This window comes from Mastomys coucha, unplaced genomic scaffold, assembly GCF_008632895.1.
Source record: "Mastomys coucha isolate ucsf_1 unplaced genomic scaffold, UCSF_Mcou_1 pScaffold21, whole genome shotgun sequence".
Classification (NCBI taxonomy): domain Eukaryota; kingdom Metazoa; phylum Chordata; class Mammalia; order Rodentia; family Muridae; genus Mastomys; species Mastomys coucha.
The window spans coordinates 185,008,712-185,027,852 of NW_022196904.1; the positions used below are offsets into that span (position 1 = coordinate 185,008,712).

Genomic DNA, 19,141 nt, shown 5'->3' on the forward strand with positions numbered 1-19,141 from the left:
GGGTGGTTGGTGGCTTGTTTTGTTTTTGAGACAGGATCTCAGGAGCCCAGGCTGGCTTTGAACTTCCTATGTGGGCAAGGATGACTTTGAACTTCTGAGTCTTCTGCCTTCATCTCCCAAGTGCTGGGATTATAGGCTTGAGTCTCAGTAAATAGATGTTAATAGCGTCCTTTTCCTAAGGACTCCAAAAGAAATTTATGTGACTTGGTTGGCTACGATACTCTCGGGTGATTAATACCTTAAGTTTTCATATATAATCTTTGATATTTTTTCTTTTTCTTTTTCTTGAGACAGGGTTTCTCTGTGTAGCCTTGGCTGTCCTGGAACTCGCTCTGTAGACCAGGCTGGCCTCAGACTCAGAGATCTGCCTGCCTCTGCTTCCCAAGTGCTGGAATTAAAGGTGTGCGCCACCGCCGCCCGGCTGGCTTTGACTCTTTTAAAACTAATGTTGGTCCAACTTTTCTTCCCTTTGGTAGGTAGGGTGATTAAGAGGCTAGGAGAGCCATGGGCACTATTCATCTGAGCCTGGAACAAACAAATAGTCGTTAGCACCCACTATGCTGGGCCTTCTCCAGGAGCAGGAGGGAAGAAAAGACACGTGGCCTCACGGCCTCATGGAGGACACAGCCAGCAAACGGCAATGATGAGACAGGTGGTAGCTCCGGAGCTCTGGGCTCTGTGGGAACACAGAGTGGAAAGCTTGCCCACCCTTATCGTGCCTGAAGAACAGCTGCCAATTAAGACCAAAGAAGACAAAGCCAGGGAAATGAAGTTTATATGAATAGGCACTACTTTGCTGTACATGGAACATAGGATAGCCATTACGTGTGAATCACCCAAGACATTTAAAAATGTTATTTGTGTTTGAGATAGGCTGTTAAAAAAAAAAAGGAAAAAAGAAAAAGAAAAAAGAAGAAGAAAAGAGAGATAGGGTGTCAGGCCTAAAGTGCTGGCCTCAAACTCAATGTATAACCTAGCATGACCTTGAACATCTGATCTTTTCGCCCCCACCTGCCAAATGCTGGAATTACAAATATGTACCACCAGGCCTGCTTTACATGACACAAAAAATCAAACACAGGGTTTTTTTTTTTTCGAATGTTGGACAACAATCAACTGAGTTATATCTCTAGCCTACTTTGTTGTTGTTTAAAGGGGAAAGGTTTGTTTTACATGTTTTAAATTTTATTTTACATGTAATAGTCTGGTGCCTGTGGAGGTCAGAATAAGGATCCAATGCCCTCTGTCTGGAACTAGAATTACAGACAATTGTGAGCCACCATATTAGTGCTGGGGACCCAGGTCCCCTGCAAGAGCAACACATGCTTTAAACCACTGAGTTAATTCTTCCATCTTTGTTTTGTTTTCCTGTATTTAAGACACATTCACCATTTGGGAGGCAGAGGCAGGCAATTCTCTGAGTTTGAGACCAGCTTGGTTTACAGAATGAGTTCCAGGATACCAGGGCTACACAGAGAAACCTTATCTTCAAAAACCAAAACTGAACCAAAACAACCACAACAACAACAAAGAAACCCCACATGCACATGTAGCTCAGGCTGTGCCAAGCTCTCTTTATAGCCAAGGATGACCTTAACTTTCTGATCCTCCCTTCTCAGTGCTGAGATGACAGGCATGGGTGTGTGTGGTGCTGGGAACCATACACACTAAGCAAATGCTTTGCCCACTGAGCTGCAGTCCCAGCCCCAGAAGGTTTGTCTGGCTCCTAGTATCCGAGAGTCCAGTTCATAACCATACCTGGACTGAGTACCGGACATGATGGGAGAACACAAGGCTGCTCTTCTCCTCGTGGTCAGGGAGAAGCATGACCCTGAGATAGACCTCAGGATGCCCAGGGTCCACCATGATTTGCAAATGCCTACTCTTCACCCCATGCCTACTTCATCAAAACTTGTTTGTTATTCTCCAGGCAAAAAGGTCTAAAACAGCAATGTTCGTCATGATGAGAGTGGTGCTGGTGATGAGGATTGTGTTGGAGGTGATGTTCTTGTTGATTAAGCATTTTTTCATGAGCCAGAAAATTTATAATTATTATTATTATGAGATGGAGTCTTATGAATTCTGTGCTGGCCCTGAACTCCTGATCCTGCCGCCGAAGTGCTGGGATTACATGTCCCCAATGCCTTACAAACACACTGCTTTTTACTCAAAAATGCTTGAGATGGGTCACCACGTTTTATATATATATATATACATACTTTTGAGTCATGGACTCACATAACCTGGGCTGGTCTTGAGCTTACTATGCGGCCGAACCTGGGTTTGAACTCTAGCTTTTCTCATCTCCACATCCTGAGTTCTTGGATTACAGGAATGCATCATCACACCTGAATAACCACCCTTGAAAATGAAGAACTGTAGATAGCTTACAATACAATATCCTAACATGGCTTGAACATTTAAAAATAGATATAACTATGCAAGAATAAAAGACAATAAACTAACTTTAAGCCTGAGTTTATTTGCTTTGTTTTTTTCCCTGGCAGCCATGATTAATGCTGTGTGTCAGTTTGTCAGGATCTCCAGTCACTTAGGAGAGAAGCCAGTGGGCAGGTCTGTCAGGGGGCCTGAGTTGGATTGGTTGAGGTGGAAAGACCTTCCTCCTCAAAGTGGAGATCTATGTAGCCACATAGAAGTCTGGATTTGATTGAAAGATGGTAGGCCCAAAACATAAGGCAGAGAATGAGAGGGAAGGCACCGGATGCCAGCGTCAGACCTACACACATACAAGCACCCCACACACATGCAAACACAGGCACACAGGTGACACAGGCAAGCACACACACAGGCACACACAAAGAAATGTGTAATAGGCAAGTTTAGTGGCACCAGTGGCCTTCGGCCGGAATCTCTAGGACCCCAGTGGCCCCAGAGCTGTGGAGGTAGTGTCTGCTCCCAGGAGAAGTGCTGCTTTCTGCCTTGGCAGGTTGTCTGCCCAGCTGCAGGTCTCTCGTCCCTTTGGACTGAGTGTGGCAGCTGGTGGCAGCATGGTGATTCGCTGGGCTCTGCCCTCCCTCCTCGGTATCATTTCTTTCTGTAATAAAATGTTTGCTTTGATCTGCTGGAATGTCAAGGGTTTCACTCGCCGTCACTAAAGTCATGAAAATCTCTCTGAGGAAAATTTTAAAACACCCTCAAAGGATGTAAAATAAACCAGACAGAGCAAATGACACCTCTTGCTTTGGATGGGATAACTCAACACCCATAAAAGTTAATTTCCCCTAAGATATACTTGATTTATTATAGATTTTATTTAATGGAATCCTAATGAAGGGGTCACTTTTTTTTTCTAGAGAAGTTGGTTCTGATATGAAAAAATAAATGTATACGGCACATACATACATATACATGCATACACACATATACATGTATTCCCTAAAAAAGCTTGGTGAAGAGGGGATTTTTTTCAGACAATAAATCATATTATAGTTTATAATTAAAACTGGTAAATGAGGAGACTGTTAAGATAAACTGGAATGTCCAGAATTAGACTTAAGTGCACATGGAAATTCACCATTTGTCAACAGGACATCTGAAATATAGAAAGAAAAGCCAACCCTTTAGTAAGTGTCATGGGGACAACCGGACAGCCATTTGGAGAAGGAAAAACTGGGTCCATGCGGCATGCTGGAATAGCTGCAGACTGACAGGCATCTTAGCATGAAAATAAAATCACATATAGACACCCAAAAGGAGGCATGAGAATTAAATCTATCTATCTATCTATCTATCTATCTATCTATCTATCTATCTATCTATCTATCTATCTATATCTTAGTGTGAGGAACTTTCTCTAACTTTGTCAACATTCAAATCCAACAATAATACTGAAAAGCTGATAAATTTCACCACAAAAAAAATAAATTAACATGGATATAGAAAACACAAACAAGCACAGTCAGAAGAAAATCAAGACATTAATATCAGGTATAAAGTACTGCTTTCTCTAATATATAAGGAACTCTTAAAGTTGGGGGTGGGGAGGGTCTAAAATGGTTTTAAAGGGGGAAAGAACAGTTTACTGAGAAGAAACATGATCCTTCTAAACCTTTTAGTGAAAGGAGAAATATGTGTACATTGGCAAGAGTGAGAAAAAGACACGGGGGGTTAGGTTTTTCTTCAGTGTTTGCTTTTAAATTTTAGATTGGGTCTTATCCTATGGCCCAGTTCCCTTTGAATTTGGAATCCTCTTGCCTTGTCTCCCGAGTGCTGGGATTATAATTATGTTCTTGCAGAAGCTCTTTTAAAACAAAACAAAACAAAACAAAAGAAATGAACTGGGGGCTGGAAAGATGGCTCGGTGGTTAAGAGCACTGGCTGCTCTTCCAGAGGACCCAGGTTCAATTCCTAGCACTCAAATAACAGCTCACAACTGTAATTCCAGTTCCAGGGGATCTGGATACCTTTACACCAGTACACATAAAATCAAATTAAGTAAATTATTTTTTAAAAAGAAAGAAATGAAGTACTAAACATAGATTGCTATAATTAGAAAACCATTCATAATGAATATTAAATGATCATGAATGAATATTAAAATTGGTGGATATCTACTTAAGTGGTCCCAGGAGGCAGTAGAGCCACAAGTTTAAGGCCAGCCTGGGCCACTTAAGTGAGATCGTGGTTCAAAATTAAAAAGTGTTGGTGACATACATCAGCGGTAGAATGCTTGCTTGGGAGGTAGAAGCAGGGGGATCGGGAGGGTGAGAAGTTCAAGACTGTCCTCGGCTGTATAGCAAGTTCTGGAAACCCTGGCCTCCGTGAGACCCTGTCTCAAAAAAGAATTAAAGCTCTCTGAGTACTCAGGATATAAAACATTCTTGCTTCAATAATGATGTTCGTAACTCAGGCTTGAGAACCTGAGTCTTGACTGTGGATGCTGGCATGTTGTAGGTACATCTCTTTATTACGAAAAGCAACCTTCTCAGAATGGTTCCGTGGGCGGTAGACCCCCAGGAGTGGGAGGTGGGAATGTATCCAAGGCTACCGATAAAAGATTCAGGCAGTAGACCCCCAGGAGTGTAAGGTGGGAATGTATCCAAGGCTTCGGATGAAAAGATTCAGGCAAGAGGAAGGAATGTGGCTTCAAAGATTCAGGCAAGAGGAAGGAACGTGGCTTCACTACTGCGCCTTATCTAAACCATGTGAGATTTGGTGTATCTCTTCTTTCTCTAATTTTTTTTTCCTTAGGTTTTTCGAGACAGGGTTTCTCTGTATAGCCCTGGCTGCCCTGGAACTCACTCTGTAGACCAGGCTGGCCTCGAACTCAGAAATCTGCCTGACTCTGTCTCCCAAGTGCACCACCAACCACCACCTGGCTCTTTCTCTAATTTTTAAGGAAGTGCTCACTGAAGGGTAAAAATACATGCAGACTCATGGCATGTGTGCATATATGCACACACAGTCAGATTGACCTCCCCAAAGTCAATGTATTTACAGAACCACCATCCAATTCAAGAGGCAGAACATTCCAGAACCCAGAGAGTTCAGTTTGAGGACCACTCATACATGCTCTCTCTCTCTCTCTCTCTCTCTCTCTCTATATATATATATATATATACATATATATATATATATATATATATATAAAATATTTTTCATATATCTTTACTTTGTGCCAAGTGCTCTGTGTCCTTTCAGCTCTAGAAGCACCTTCTATGACAAATCCTGGAGACATGTTAGCCTTTTTTTTTTTTTTCCACTTAAAGAACAGAGGGCAATTAGGCCCAGAAACCACTCACTCTAGCAGCCTGTGATTTCCAGGTATGGGAGCCATAAACTCCCAGGTTTCAGTTTGGCCCCTGAGACGCTGTCTCAACAGAGGAGCCTCACAGTTTTTTGGTTAATAGATTGGTTTGTGGCTATGTCCTCATGCCGGTCAGAGAAGATGATGGGGATTTTGTTAGGCTCGTTGAGAGAGAGGGGTGCCCACAGTTACAATGGTAACCCTGCTCTTCCCACCCCCTACATGTTGTTGTTGTTCTCTGGGCATCTGTGTCAAAATTCCCCTTCTCTTTAAGAAACCCATCATGTTGGATTAGGCATCACCTTCACATACATCCCTTACTTGACTACCTCTGCAAAGATCATTTCCTAATCACAGGTTGCCGTAGCAGGGGTCAGGTCTTCACCATGGCTTTGGGAGGACTGTTCAGCTCACATTGACCCAGGATGACCCGAACTCATGATTCTCCTGCCTCTACCTCCAGAGTTCTGGGGTTGCAGACATGTACCCCTGTGTGCGATGTGGTACTGGGGATCAAAGCCAGGGATCTGTGTCTGCTAGGCAAGCATTCTAGCAGCTAGAATTTTAGTTTAGTTTTGTTTTTGTTTTTTTCATGACAGGGGTTCTCTGTGTAACAGCCCTGGCTGTCATGGGACTCAGTCTTTAGACCAGGCTGGCCTTGAACTCACAGAGTTTATACCTGCCTCCCTGAGTTCTGGGATTAAAGGCATACGCCACCACCCTTAAGATTCTTTAAGCAGCTGGGTAGTGGTGGTGCATGCCTTTAATCCCAGCACTTGGGAGGCAGAGACAGGGGGATTTCTGAGTTCGAGACCAACCTAGTCTACAGAGTTCCAGGACAGCCAGGGCTACGCAGAGAAACCCTGTCTTGGGAAAAAAAAAAAAGAATCTTTAAGCCACCTGAAATTAATTTTCTCAGGGAAACAGTCCAAGAAGTAGAAACTCCCCTCTCTGAGTTGTCGCCTACCCAGAAAGCAAAGGGGACCAGAGCCTCACCCTTTGCACATCCTGCTAGATGCAGGATGATGTGTGAGCCAGCAGAATGTCATTACCACATCCATGCATGCTGTGAGGTGATCCTGAGCCACACCGCAGGGTTTCTCATGCCCATCTTATGGAAGAGGAAAGCTGAGAAGCCCTGGGAGTTTCGGTAAGATGCTCCTGGTATCTGGACAAGAAGAAGCAGAACCAGGACCCAAGCTCTGAGACTTCTTCAGTCACCCGAGTCCCCCTGACAATGCCTTCGTCCCTCTTTTACCTGTTTCTGTGATGGCATCTTTTCACCTGGGGCTTGTACATGTAGAGGGTGGTGATATCCTGGCCCAGAAAAAGATTGTATGGCGATTACCATCCTTCTCTCCTGGGAAGTCAACCCACCGTGGCTTACCAACTCCAGTCCGAAACTGGATGGCACTGGACTGCTTTTCATTTACTCTCACAGGAATCCCATCGTGTTGTTCTTATTTTCCTGACATGGGGTCTCATGTGACCCATGCTTGCCTCAAACTCCCGAAGTAGCCAAGAATGACTTTGAATTCCTAATTCTCTTGCCCCCCCCCCCCCGAATCCTGGTGTAACAGCATCTGGCTCTATTTCTGTCTTAGAAGGTGACATGGAGGTTCTAAGAGGCAAAGGCCCTGAACTAATGATTAGACCAGTGGTTTCCTGTGTCTGTGGGGAGGCCCCAGGGATGATCAATGAGGCCATACTAGGGAGCAGCACTCGTTTCAGGCCAGCTGCATGGGTGCCCACTCTCTGAGGTCAGCACGTCACAGGCTCTCACTGTTCCTGGCGAAACGCTGGCATGCACAGGCCTCCGGTGTAGCTTTCCATAATGGTCACCTGATCCCAGAGCTGGTGGGCACACAGCCTGAAGTGTTTATGCTCTGATGACCAACTGGCCTGACAGACAGACAGGCAGGCATGTGATAAGAGGAGATAGAGGGGGGCACTGGGGGAGGGGAGGATAAAGGAATCCCTCCCTCTCCAAGAAGTTCTGATTGCTTGGCTGGGGCCTCTGAGTGACAGTGACATTCTCCAGGGATTAAGCATGTAGTGTGGAAGCTGGGTCTCCCCAGGGGGTGCAGAGCTCTATGGAACTTAAATCACGCAATTAACCACCAGCTAGTATTTCTCCCACATGCATGTCATATCTACCTCTCTCCTCATCCTCCCAGGAGAGACTCAGTAGTGACTGGTTTATAACACAAAGCCATACTGGATCCCACCTAAGTTTTCTTCTAAAGAGCAAGAGAGAGAAAGCCTTTTTCTGCCTCATCCAGGCCTGCCTCGGAACCCTGCTTCTGCAGTAAGTCTGGACTCAGCCACTCTGAGCCTCTGCAGCTCTGGACTCAGCCTGCATTTGGGTTTGTTGGTTGCCAGGTCTTGAACCAGAGGCAGAAGAAAAGACTGCGCCCCTGTGGCTTCACAAGGAGGTGAACGCTGATGTCACTAGTTTGGGATAACTGCTTTTCTATTCAGGGACATGGGGAGACATGACGTGTACCCACCCAGTGCTTTAGAAACTGGATTTCAGGACTCCTAACCTACAGCCACTTTGACCACAACAGAATACCTACCACCGGCTTAGAGGACAAAGGGGCTGGCTGGTAAATTCCCAGCCAATGAGATGGAGGTGAAGCTCTCTCCTGCAGCCAATGAGAGAGGTTCTCTGGGTTGTTAGGCAGAAAAGAGCCTAACACGGGTCGCGTCCTCACCTCAGCCAACTGTCTCCTTCACATTCAAATGCGCATCCAGTCCCATGAGTAACCACATTATTTTTAAACAGCATCTTTCAGCCAGTCTCTCCTGTGTGTTTATTTGTGTTGTTTTCAGAGAGGTGATTCTTCGTGAACCCCGGATAGAGCTCTTGATCACTTACAAACATCTGTAGGATGGCAGGAGAGGAGAGACTGGCAAACAGATAATGCCCACCTCAGGGGGCCAGAAAAGAGAAACCAGGGAGTGTGGAGAGAAGGCAAGCCAAGATTGCTGTGGTATAGACAGCAGGGAGGGTCAGGCCCTGAAGGCAGAGAGAGAGGCAAGCTGAGTCCTGGCTCCCATTTTACCAAGAAACACTGTATAGAATAGTTAAAAGCTCAACTCTCAGAAGATCAGAGACCTGGCTTCCCAGTTATCTAAGTAGCTGTACTTTATCAAACCTTGGGTGGTTGTTGTTTTAATCTGTAAAATGGGCACAAAAATGATTTGTGTTGGAGATGTAGCTCAGTTGGTAGTGCTTGCCAATCTGGGTTTAAAACAGCAGCAACATCAGCCACTAGCTAGTAAGGTGGTTGTAAAAATTAAAGGAGGATAAGCATTCAAGAAATGGCAACAGTTGCTATTAATGTCCAGGTGAGTTAATACACTCGGTTCTAGATTTGTAAAATGTATTCTGAATAGTGGGACTACTAGATTTAGATTGTATGAACATGACTACTGGTAACACTGTGGGTCCCTTATATAACTGTCTTTAATGACATTGCTAATGTATTACAAAAGGCTGGGCTGAAGTTGGAGCAATATGCTCTCCAGTGTCTTTTCTTCTTTTCTGTTGATCCCTTTTTGCTTAAAAAAAGAAAGAAAGAAAGAAAAAGAGGAAGAAAGAAAGAAAGAAAGAGAAAGAAAGAAAGATCAACATTCTTGGGCTGGCAAAATGGATCAGTAGATTATGATATTTCCAGCTACACCTGTGAACTCAGGTCACCCAGGATCCATGAGGTGGAAGAAGACTGGCTTCTGTAAGTTGCCCCCTGGCTTGTTCATGTGATCTGTGGCACCACCAATAAATGAAAATGTAATTTAAAAAAAACTAAGTAAAAAAAACATTTTATTAATGACTTCATTTTGCTAATGGCTGATCGTTGAACAGTGAAATCATTAAATTTCACTGCTATTAAAAAGCAATGTTGGAAAGTGAAAATTCAAGTTGTATACATTTCAATAAATTTTATTCCAAATGTTTGAAAATAATATAAAAGACCACACAAAGCAAAGGTTCTTGCCTTGTCCCAATTTGAAGAGATGCTCGCTACTGATAATTGCTTACCTGAATAATTTCCCCAGAGATGTTCTATTAAGGACATTTAGTCATGATACAATGCTCTTGAGAGACTAGCATTTTCTTTCAGGAAATTTCTCCTGAGCCAGCAGAGACCTCCCTGTAGAGAGCTGCTCAGCCAGGAGTAGGAACCTTCTTTATACACAGTTTCCTCCTGCTCATTTGGCGGCTTCTAATTCGTTATTACGAACAGTACCAGCCGACTCCCCTGAAAGTACAGCTGTAATTGTGGATATATATATATTTGGGGAAAAATTCCTAGGAGGGCAACTGCCAAATCAGTTTTCTGTGTTGAAACCCCTCAAAGTATATTTTTAGTTAGTATACAACACAGTGGGTTTGACTGTGGCGTTTTCATACTTGTCCGTCTTTGCCCCTTGCCCATAATCACCTCCTCACTGCCCTCAGTGCCTCCTGCTTCCTCCTCTACAACCTTGTTGCAATGTTAATAGGCAATTCCTGCTCACAAGCGGAGACTGCAGTAGTCTGCGCTTCTCCTTGCAGCAGAGAAGGAGATCTGTGTCTCCCAGCCTCACTGGCTCTGAGACCACGGAACTTTACCATCTAGAGGTGAACACACCGGGAGGGGCGACACACCTGAAGTGGTCCCTTCGGCAGAGGAATGATAGCATCAGCTTGAAAGGTAGGTGATGTCCCCTTTGAGTAGAAGACAGTGTTACAGTGATACAGAACAGTGATACAGTGTTACAGAACATTGATAGTGTTACAGAACAGTGATACAGTGTTACAGAAGAGCGATAAAGTGTTACAGAGCAGTGTTACGGTGTTACAGAACAGTAATACAGTATTACAGAACAGGCGCTGAGCCCCAGCCATGCTTCTCAGCATCCCAGCGACCTTGCACACGTTCTTCATGCTTCTCTGTCTGCATTAAATGATCAGGCAAGAGAAAACAGAGCCTGAAAGACAGTAAATTAATTATTCAGCTTATGAAACAAGGCAGGGGCCCAGCATCTTGGCATGTTTGAGAATGGCTGACCCTAAAATAACAAGGTTGCTTCCTTTCTTTAAATGCTCCCATTACAATTTAGATATCACCTACTAATCTAGGGCTCTAGGAAGGTGGGTGTGGTAGGTTGAATCGACGTGCAAGTGCTGTTTTTATTCCCTGGAGGATAAAACTTCATTGGGCAGTGAGCTCTCAGCTCCATACCCATCATCCAGGCAGTGTGAAGGGGTGACAGATGGGATTTGAAGGTGGACCAGCCCATCCGTGGCTTCTGTCCCTTAGAAGCTGGATGGCCTTGAGCAACATTCTCATAGCTGTCTCAGAGACTCAGTTTCCTTGGTTGTAAAACACAGTAATGCCAGCTAGCTCAGGGGCTTATTGTCTAAAGATAAGCAAAGCAAGTCTCTGGTGAAATAAATGTCCATGCAAAACAAAAGCCACGCTGCCTGATCCTTGTGGGTCAAGGAGGGACAGGATGCTCCTGCAGAGAGGAGCAAAGAGCTGCTGCCAGCCCTCCCCTTAGTCAGACTCCTCTCTGTGGAGTGAAGTGGGTGACTCAGCCTTTCTCACATACTCTGTGAGGCACACTCTTAGGGGATGGGAGGGTAGTTTGGATCCTAGATAACTATCTTTGTCCCTGTGTTTTTTTGTGTCACTTCTACATTAAAAAAAAAAAGTGAGGAAAAGTAACTGCCTCCCCAACTGGTTAACCCATGTAATGTTTGACTTGGAAAATAGACATGGTTGCTCACTGCAGTTCTAGGCATTCTTGGGGATCCAGCTCAGTTAGCTTAAGGTTTCTGCCTCAGCCTTATGCTCCACATCACAAATGACAAATATTAAGCTATAATCATGCAAATAGGATTTCTGGGGGAAAATGCCTGTGGACCGTGACTTTTCTTTTATTATTTATTTATTTTAAAATTCAAACTCGAGATGAGGAGGAAAAGGCCCCGTGAATTCTCAGTCTCTCTGCTCTATATTTTCCCAGGAAGGTCACTCAGAATTCACCCCTACACCTCAGTCTTTTTCCACCTATTCCCATGGAGAGAACACATAGAATGTCATGTTACCAAGTCTTTAATAAGAGCATGAGTGTGCCTTCCACCCACTCAGTGTCCTTGGAGTTTTAAAGTGGGCTACGATTGAACTGTAGAATCCCACTTGTAAAAACTGGCCCTGATACCTTCTGCCTGCAAGAAACATCCCTAACTTGAACTTGAGCCAGGACCTCATTACTCCTGACTCTGTCACTTTTGCTAACCAACTCTCAGAGAGGAAGCCTTGACATCAGGGCCTGGCAGTCCAGACAGTAAACAGATCTGTCTCAACTACAGAGCCCTCCCCGGACACCCCAGACCATTCTCTGGCACGCAGACGTCTGGGAAGACTTCATTCATTGTCTTTTTTGGGGGAGAGTCTCAATGTTAGTTTTAGGTGACTCCCTCCAGGGTGAAGGGAGTGTGTATGCATGCCTGGGTAAGATGGAGTGTGTGGAAGCCACACTCCATCTGTTTTGTTTGTTTTGTTTTTGGCTGTCTTGTTTGTTTGTTTGTCAGACTTAATTGTGTGAACTGTGAATGATGAGATGTTTAAGAATACAAATAATCGTAACTGTAATTGGCAATTGGAGAGAGGAGAGAGGGAGAAAGAGAGGGAGAGAGGGAGAAAGAGAAAGAGGGAGAGAGAGAGAGAGAGAGAGAGGGAGAGGGAGAGGGAGAGGGAGAGAGAGAGGGTGAGAGGGAGAAAGAGAGAGAGAGGGAGAGAGAGAGAGAGAGGGAGGGAGGGAGGGAGGGAGAGAGGGTGAGAGGAGAAGCTCTCTAAGGTAGGGCGGCAGAGTAGGCAGTTTCAAGGGGGAAATTGACACAAGAGTCAGGAGGGACAAAAAATATCTTTCAGAGAGTTCAAGCAGTTGTCAGATTTTGAGCCATCTTTAGAATTTTCTGGTGTGGAGCAGGCAGGCAGAACTTCAGGCATGGGGTCAGCTCGCGGCACTCTGGCTTGTAACGCACGAGAGAGGAGCTTGGCTGTGGGCGTCCACGTCTAGGGAACAGCACAGTCCTAGGCAGCACGAGGCGGCCACGCCCCTGGCCAGTGCTCAGGTGCAGAGGGTCTGCTGGAGCAGGTGCAGTGGTGCAGGGGTCTGCTGGAGCAGGTGCAGAGGGTCTCCTGGAGCAGGTGCAGTGGTGCAGGGGGTCTGCTGGAGCAGGTGTAGAGGGTCTGCTGGAGCAGGTGCAGTGGTGCAGGGGTCTGCTGGAGCAGGTGCGGAGGTCTGCTGGAGCAGGTGCAGGGGTCTGCTGGAGCAGGTGCAGCAGGTGTTTCTCCACCGCCATCTGCAGCTGCTCCACCCTCACAGGTGGGTGCGCACAGGTGTCCAGAGCAGGTGGGCTGGGGCAGTTAGCAGAGTCGGTGAACTCTTCTTCTCATCCTTTAAATTTCCAGACGTGCCAATAAATATGAAAGAAACATGTACCTGGTTTTCTTTTGCTTTCATGGGGTCCCTGTGAAGTTTTTCGGGGAAAATTAAAAGAAATGAATCCACTGCTACCCCGTCCGTCGCCTCTGGGACCCCTGAAGCGACAACTGGAACTACCAGTGTGGTGAGCTCCGGGGCCTGATCATCTGAGCCCCGAGATTGCTGTCCCACCCACCTAGGGAAGGATGTGGTGGCGTCGGGTCCTTCCAGTGGCGCTGGCCGGGCTCCAGCTGTAGGAGAATGCCAACTCCTCGGCGCACTTCGCGCTGGCGATGTCCTCTGGTGCTCAGCGGGAGCCGGGCAGCCTGTGAGCTCCGGAAGAAGCTACAGGGCGGCGGAGGGAGGCTGGCGGGCGGGCCGGCGAATCGCCCTCTCACGAGGCTGTCGCGCTGAGGAGCGCCTGGCTGGCCACCCCGAAGGGCTCCCGGTGGCGGGTGGCGGCCGCTGCCCTGCGTCCCAGCTCACTGCGCCTCGGGTGGGCAGGCACAGTTGTCCCGGTCACCCCGCGCGCAGCAGCTCCTGGGCATCCCGCAGCTCCCGTGGGCCGGGGGACGCCCCCTGTTCCTGTCCCCCGTCCCCCGCCCCCTCCGCAGCCTCTCGGGCAGGAGCGCCGGGAGGTGGAGGAGGCGGCGCCGCGGGCACTGTCTCCTCCCTACCCTTCTCGTCTCCTCCCCGCGCCACCGAGAAGGACAAGGGGACTGGGCACAGGGACCCCGGCCAGTGAGCGCCTGTGTTCCGGGACCGCCCCTCCCGCGCGCTCTTTCGCTGCGAGCCCGGGCCGGTGTCGCCGCGCATGGTGCTGGCAGCAGCCATGAGCCAGGACGCGGATCCCAGCGGTCCGGAGCAACAAGACAGAGATGCCTGCGTTGTACCCGGTGTTCAGGGGCCCTCTGTGCCCCAGGGCCAGCAAGGGATGCAGCCCCTGCCGCCACCGCCACCGCCACCGCCACAGCCTCAAGCCAGCCTGCCCCAGATCATCCAAAAGTAAGAGGGAGAAGGGAGTGGGGCCTGGGGGTGAGCCTGGGACACACCCCGGGGGCCCTCTTTTGTGGCTTCATTCCCATCCTTTGCTAAACTTCGCCCGCCCCGCTGTGTTTGAAGTGTTGTTGGCCCTCTGAGCAGGGTCGTGTCATTCTGGCTTGCTGGTGATATTGGGTAGAACGCAGTCAAATTATTCGTGTGGTGGAGGGGCATAAGTTTTGCTTTTTCGAGTGTGTTCTCTTTTCTCTTCTGAATGACACTGGATCTTTTTAACTTCATAAGCTCGAAGTTGGGGAAAATGGCCCAGAGGCTATTTTTTTTCATCCTTCTGGTCCTTGGAGACCACTGGAGTGTATGATGACGACGACGGGTCAAGAGTGAGTGTGATCGCCTAGTGAAGGGTGTGTGATAAGTCGCCACTGAGAACAAAACTACCTTTAGTGGAGTCAACTAGAGACCTGGGGCAAAGGGAGTTGAGCGCTTGTAAACAAAACACTGAGTGTTTACAACATGGCCCGTGCAAGGAGTTCTCAGCTGCAGGAAGGTTTCCACTAGATGCGTGGTGAAGCTTGCGGTTCTTCTTTTCATTGGTTTCGTAGGCTGGGGTGGCCAGGGGTCCCAGAAAGCCCTTTCTCCTGTCTGGGAAGCGGAGAAGGAAGCCGCCGGGGTTTGGCTTCCTCGGCTCCCTAGAAGCATTGTTTAGATAGTTCGAGGCCTATGATGTTGGATTGTTCGAAGGCTCTTTATTTTGCTTCAGGCTTGGTCAGCCTGTGACAAAGTCCTGAAAAATAGTTTGAGTGCTTCCACAAATCTAGATTGGAACATGTAAACTCAGGAAAGCCCATACGGGGGGCTGAAGGGTTTTGCTGGCTATTCTGATGTTGGGGATTCTGTAAACTCACTAGGATGCACTGAGAAAAAAAAAGCAAACATGGAAAAGGAAATGGAAGCATATAGTAGTCAACTCTGAATGGCTTTGAAAAGCGAGTTAGGTAATAGAAAAGAGTGAAAACTCAAATTTGCCATCAATAACGGGGGTGTCCTGTTTCAGGACAAAATGGTTCCCTATCTGTTGGCTGGTCGACTTCTAAAGTCCTAGTTTGCGTATAAAGCTTTTGGCCTTAAGCTTTGATATTTTACATAACGTTTAGCTACTTGCAATTTTGCAACTTTTTAAAAGTGAAAACGTTTCCCAAGATCGTCCTTTCCCCTCTCTTTGTAAAGTGTTGCAGCAAATGCTAAAGAGAACCGACACTTTATGTAACTCCTCAAGTCTCACTTCCATCATCAACATGAATACAAGGCAACTGATAAAAACTGCTTAAATCTAAAGTCTTCTTACTAAAACATCCAAATTGATCAGTTATGAATTTGAAACTACCATCTTTCTCCGTGAACCAGTGATTTTTGTACTGAAATCAGCCTGCATGTTAAATTTATCAAACCTGCTTTGTTTGTTAGTAATTAGCCTGCATGCCCCCCAGTTTTAAGTAGAAGAAAACTAGGAACTTCTTATTCCCAGAAAAGAAATCTTCACAAATGGCTTTTTGAAGTACTGCCAGGTAGGAAAAAAAAATTCAATTTGTAGAAATGGATAATTTAAAATACATCTTAGTTTCTTCATGTAATTAATAATGTAAACTATGCATTATTATCCTATTTAGAAAATTCCATCTCTGAAGCATGTTATTTTTAAAAGACATGAGGGATCCTTTCAAAGATGGCTCCTTCTGCTTATAGGCTAGGATGGAGCTGTGCAGGAGTGTCCATGGCCTGGTGATAGGACTCTGTTCAAGGACAGTGTGTGAGGCGGGTGGGTTGGCCTATGGGATTTGGTGTTTGTGCTCTTATATTTCAGAGCTTTTCTTTATAAGAAAGATTTGGGGTTTGTGTCTCCCTGTGCCACAGAAATGCCGCTGGAACCAGGAGCAACACGGCAAAGTGCTTTGCGGGCCCATCTGTAATGCGCTGAAACCCGAGCGGGCTATTTTGAAACTACGTTTGCATAATTTAATCTGAGCGACCATTTTTATGTTGTTAGGAGGTACTGTTTTCACCAATCGTCTTCGAGAAGAGGTAGCGGGTTGCCTGCCTTTGACTGCAAATGAATCGTCTGGCCCCGGATTTGGAGACATTTGTGAACTAAAGCTGTGGATTAAAAAAAAAAAGTTTTTAAATTGAAACCCATATTAAATATTCTTAGTGAATCTTCAGTTTTTGAAGTTAGTTCAGTGAGGTCAGTACGTCATTCCTAAGTTTCATTCTCTTTCAAAATGACAGAGACATCAATCTTTCGGTGGTGTAGCAGTTAGGAATTATGGGAATCATTTTACCTTTTAAGATCTGTGTTGGCTGATTAGCAATGGTTTTCATTTTGATCGAAGTCAATGACTTTGGTAAAGTCATTGGTGAAGATGGAAACAGACTTTGTCCTCATGCGTTGTACCACGTCTTAGAGCTGTGCTTAACTGAGCAAACGCTTGCAATGCCATGATGAATCTCAGGACTCAGCCGGGTGTTTGTTCTACTGCAGCCTGTCTCACCACTTGGGCGGTTGTGTCTCCTGTTCATCTGTAGGGTCCTTCTGTTCAGATCAGGTGTGTGCTCTTGGTTTTCATTGTGTTCTTAACACTGGTTGAGAGCCAGCCATGCCCCTGTGGCTCCCGTCTGTCCCTGACATGAGAAGCGCCTGCCAGGTTATAATCACATAACTAGGGTCTTGGGAAAGTTTTGTTTTAAATGTGCGTTCTGTAAATTGGCCAGGTGGAACTGTCCTTATATCACACCAGGTTCTTTCTAAGCCCTTCGGAAAATAAGAAACATAAAAACGTCTTAAGAAGAGATGAATTTAAGAAATCAAAATAATTTGAAGATAAAAAAAATACATGGACTTAATTTTCATGTTAGCAGAAGAAAACATTGGTGTTTGTTGGCGAATGTTTTATCAGGACCTATACCCTCAACTATTGATGCTAGTTTCCAAAATTATTTTGTTTTAATTGTGTGCTTCAACCTTGAATACAATCTTTGACTTATAAGACATTATAAACATTGATGGACCACAGACATTTAAATTCTAGATTATAAGTTTCTAAACCACCAAAATAAAGATTCAGTTGCAATTGTATAATGTGGATGTCGATGGACAGACGCGATTACAAGAGCTACCTCTGTATTTACAAGGGAAAGAACCAAACGGCATCTTTATGAAGCAAGTCACAAAGATGATTCTCTAAGTTATTTGACTTGCTGCAGGATTTTTTTATTAATGTGAGGCATCAGGTTGCATATTTAATTTGAGTATGGATGAGTTTCTTTCTCCTTCCCAGATCACTTTCACAAGCAAATGCAAAACGATTGGTTTGGTTTAGTGTTCGATAGCTAGCAGCCCAGCATGCGAGTGCGGCTTCAAGACGGGGAGTCCAGCCTTGAGTTCCAATGAGTGTTTGCTTAGTGTTAGTCGGCTTGTTCTCTGTGCTTGAAGGAAGGCTAAGTACTTAGAACAGAAAATGTTACAAGTAGCCTCTCCAATAGCAATAACGTAACAGGCTGCCTCCATCCAGCCGGCTCTTCTTGGCATGGTTAGGGGTATGTAGCATGCAGGCAGATTTGAATCTTATGTGATATCCATCAACTTGATGGGCATGATAACGATTCTATCTACAATTAGGGGGAGGAATTAAGAATTTGCCAAAAAGGGACATTACCTCACACACATGTTTGCTACTTTTCTGGAAAGCAGATGGAGTTTCTAACATCTGTGTCAGTTCCTAACATCAATTTGAGCCCATTTTCCAGGGGAATAGGAATACATTTGTAGAAGGAATTTTGGAAATTTTAAACACTGTCTTAGACTACATGCAAGACAAGTATTTGGCAGGGAAAACATCTGCAAGGATTAAGTCTGCCCAAGCGGGGAGAGAGAAGGTCCTTGTTAAAGCTCTGAAGTATCTGCTTCTCCACAAAGCCCCTGAAAGCCATTTTAATTTTTTTTTTTTTAAATGAAATTTTACTCGAAAGCTCCTCTTTCCCCAGTAAGTATTTCTGGATAATAAGGATAGCGGTGCAGTTTTGAGTTTTTCTCAAATTACCTGAAAGATCAGTATTATGAAATGTAGAACATTGTTCCCTTTAGTCACAGTAAATGATTGCACACATGGCACACATTGACAGCCCAAACGCCTGTGCTGGCAGAAAGGAGAAAACTTGCTTTGACCTTTTCTTCTACCCACTTCTTCATTTGCTATCACCTTGGAAGTTTATGAAACTAATGATTTAACAGGGGCGTCTGTCAACTGGATGTGAACTCTGGCTGGCTGAGAGCTTGCCTGCCCTCATAGTCTGGAGTTGGGGGTTCTTAACCAACAAAGCACATGACTCCCATTACCCAGTTTCCCTCTCTGCTCCCGTTTATTTTTCTTGTGGCTGTAAAGGTTCTTGATGGCAGTTTAAACTGATTTTTTTTCCTCCCTGCCCACGTGGCCAGTCCTCAGGCCAACAATGTCATTGAAATGCACAGCTTTGATAAACAAAAATGCAAAAGAAATGCTGGGAACTCACCGGATGTTACCAAGAGACAGAAATTAAACTGAGCTACAAAAACATGGAGGCTAAAGATAGGGGGAACATGAATCGGTGGTGTGGAAACCCTAGAGAGCAATTTCCTACCCTGCGGTGATCTAGTTGGGGATGGCCTTATTGATTTTATTTTGTATATTTTAACATAACGTTTCTTCAGATCTGTTTCTGTTGTAAGGGTCTGCTGGAAGTATTTGGAGTGTTGAGAGTTTTGCCAAAAGTAAAACGATCTCTAATGTAGGATTAGAGAGAATACGGTAATTATCAGTCAACCAGAAGCAGCAAGCAGGCCTTCCCTCCCTCGTTAAT

The 19,141-nt window shown here is 45.5% G+C and overlaps 1 protein-coding gene across 2 annotated transcripts in view; it reads left to right on the plus strand.

Moving 5' to 3' along the window:
* Rbm20 (RNA binding motif protein 20) overlaps positions 1-19,141 on the plus strand; it is a 210,715-nt gene that overhangs the window by 2,802 nt on the left and 188,772 nt on the right. Inside the window, exon 1 of one of the 2 annotated variants that reach the window (XM_031390666.1) lies at positions 13,719-14,257. The exons of the other annotated variant lie outside the window; for it this stretch is intronic. Coding sequence (XP_031246526.1) covers positions 14,067-14,257 — 191 coding nt within the window. The 5' untranslated portion in view covers positions 13,719-14,066. Of the gene's footprint in view, positions 1-13,718; positions 14,258-19,141 lie in introns of those variants that run through there. 2 annotated transcript variants of the gene reach the window in all.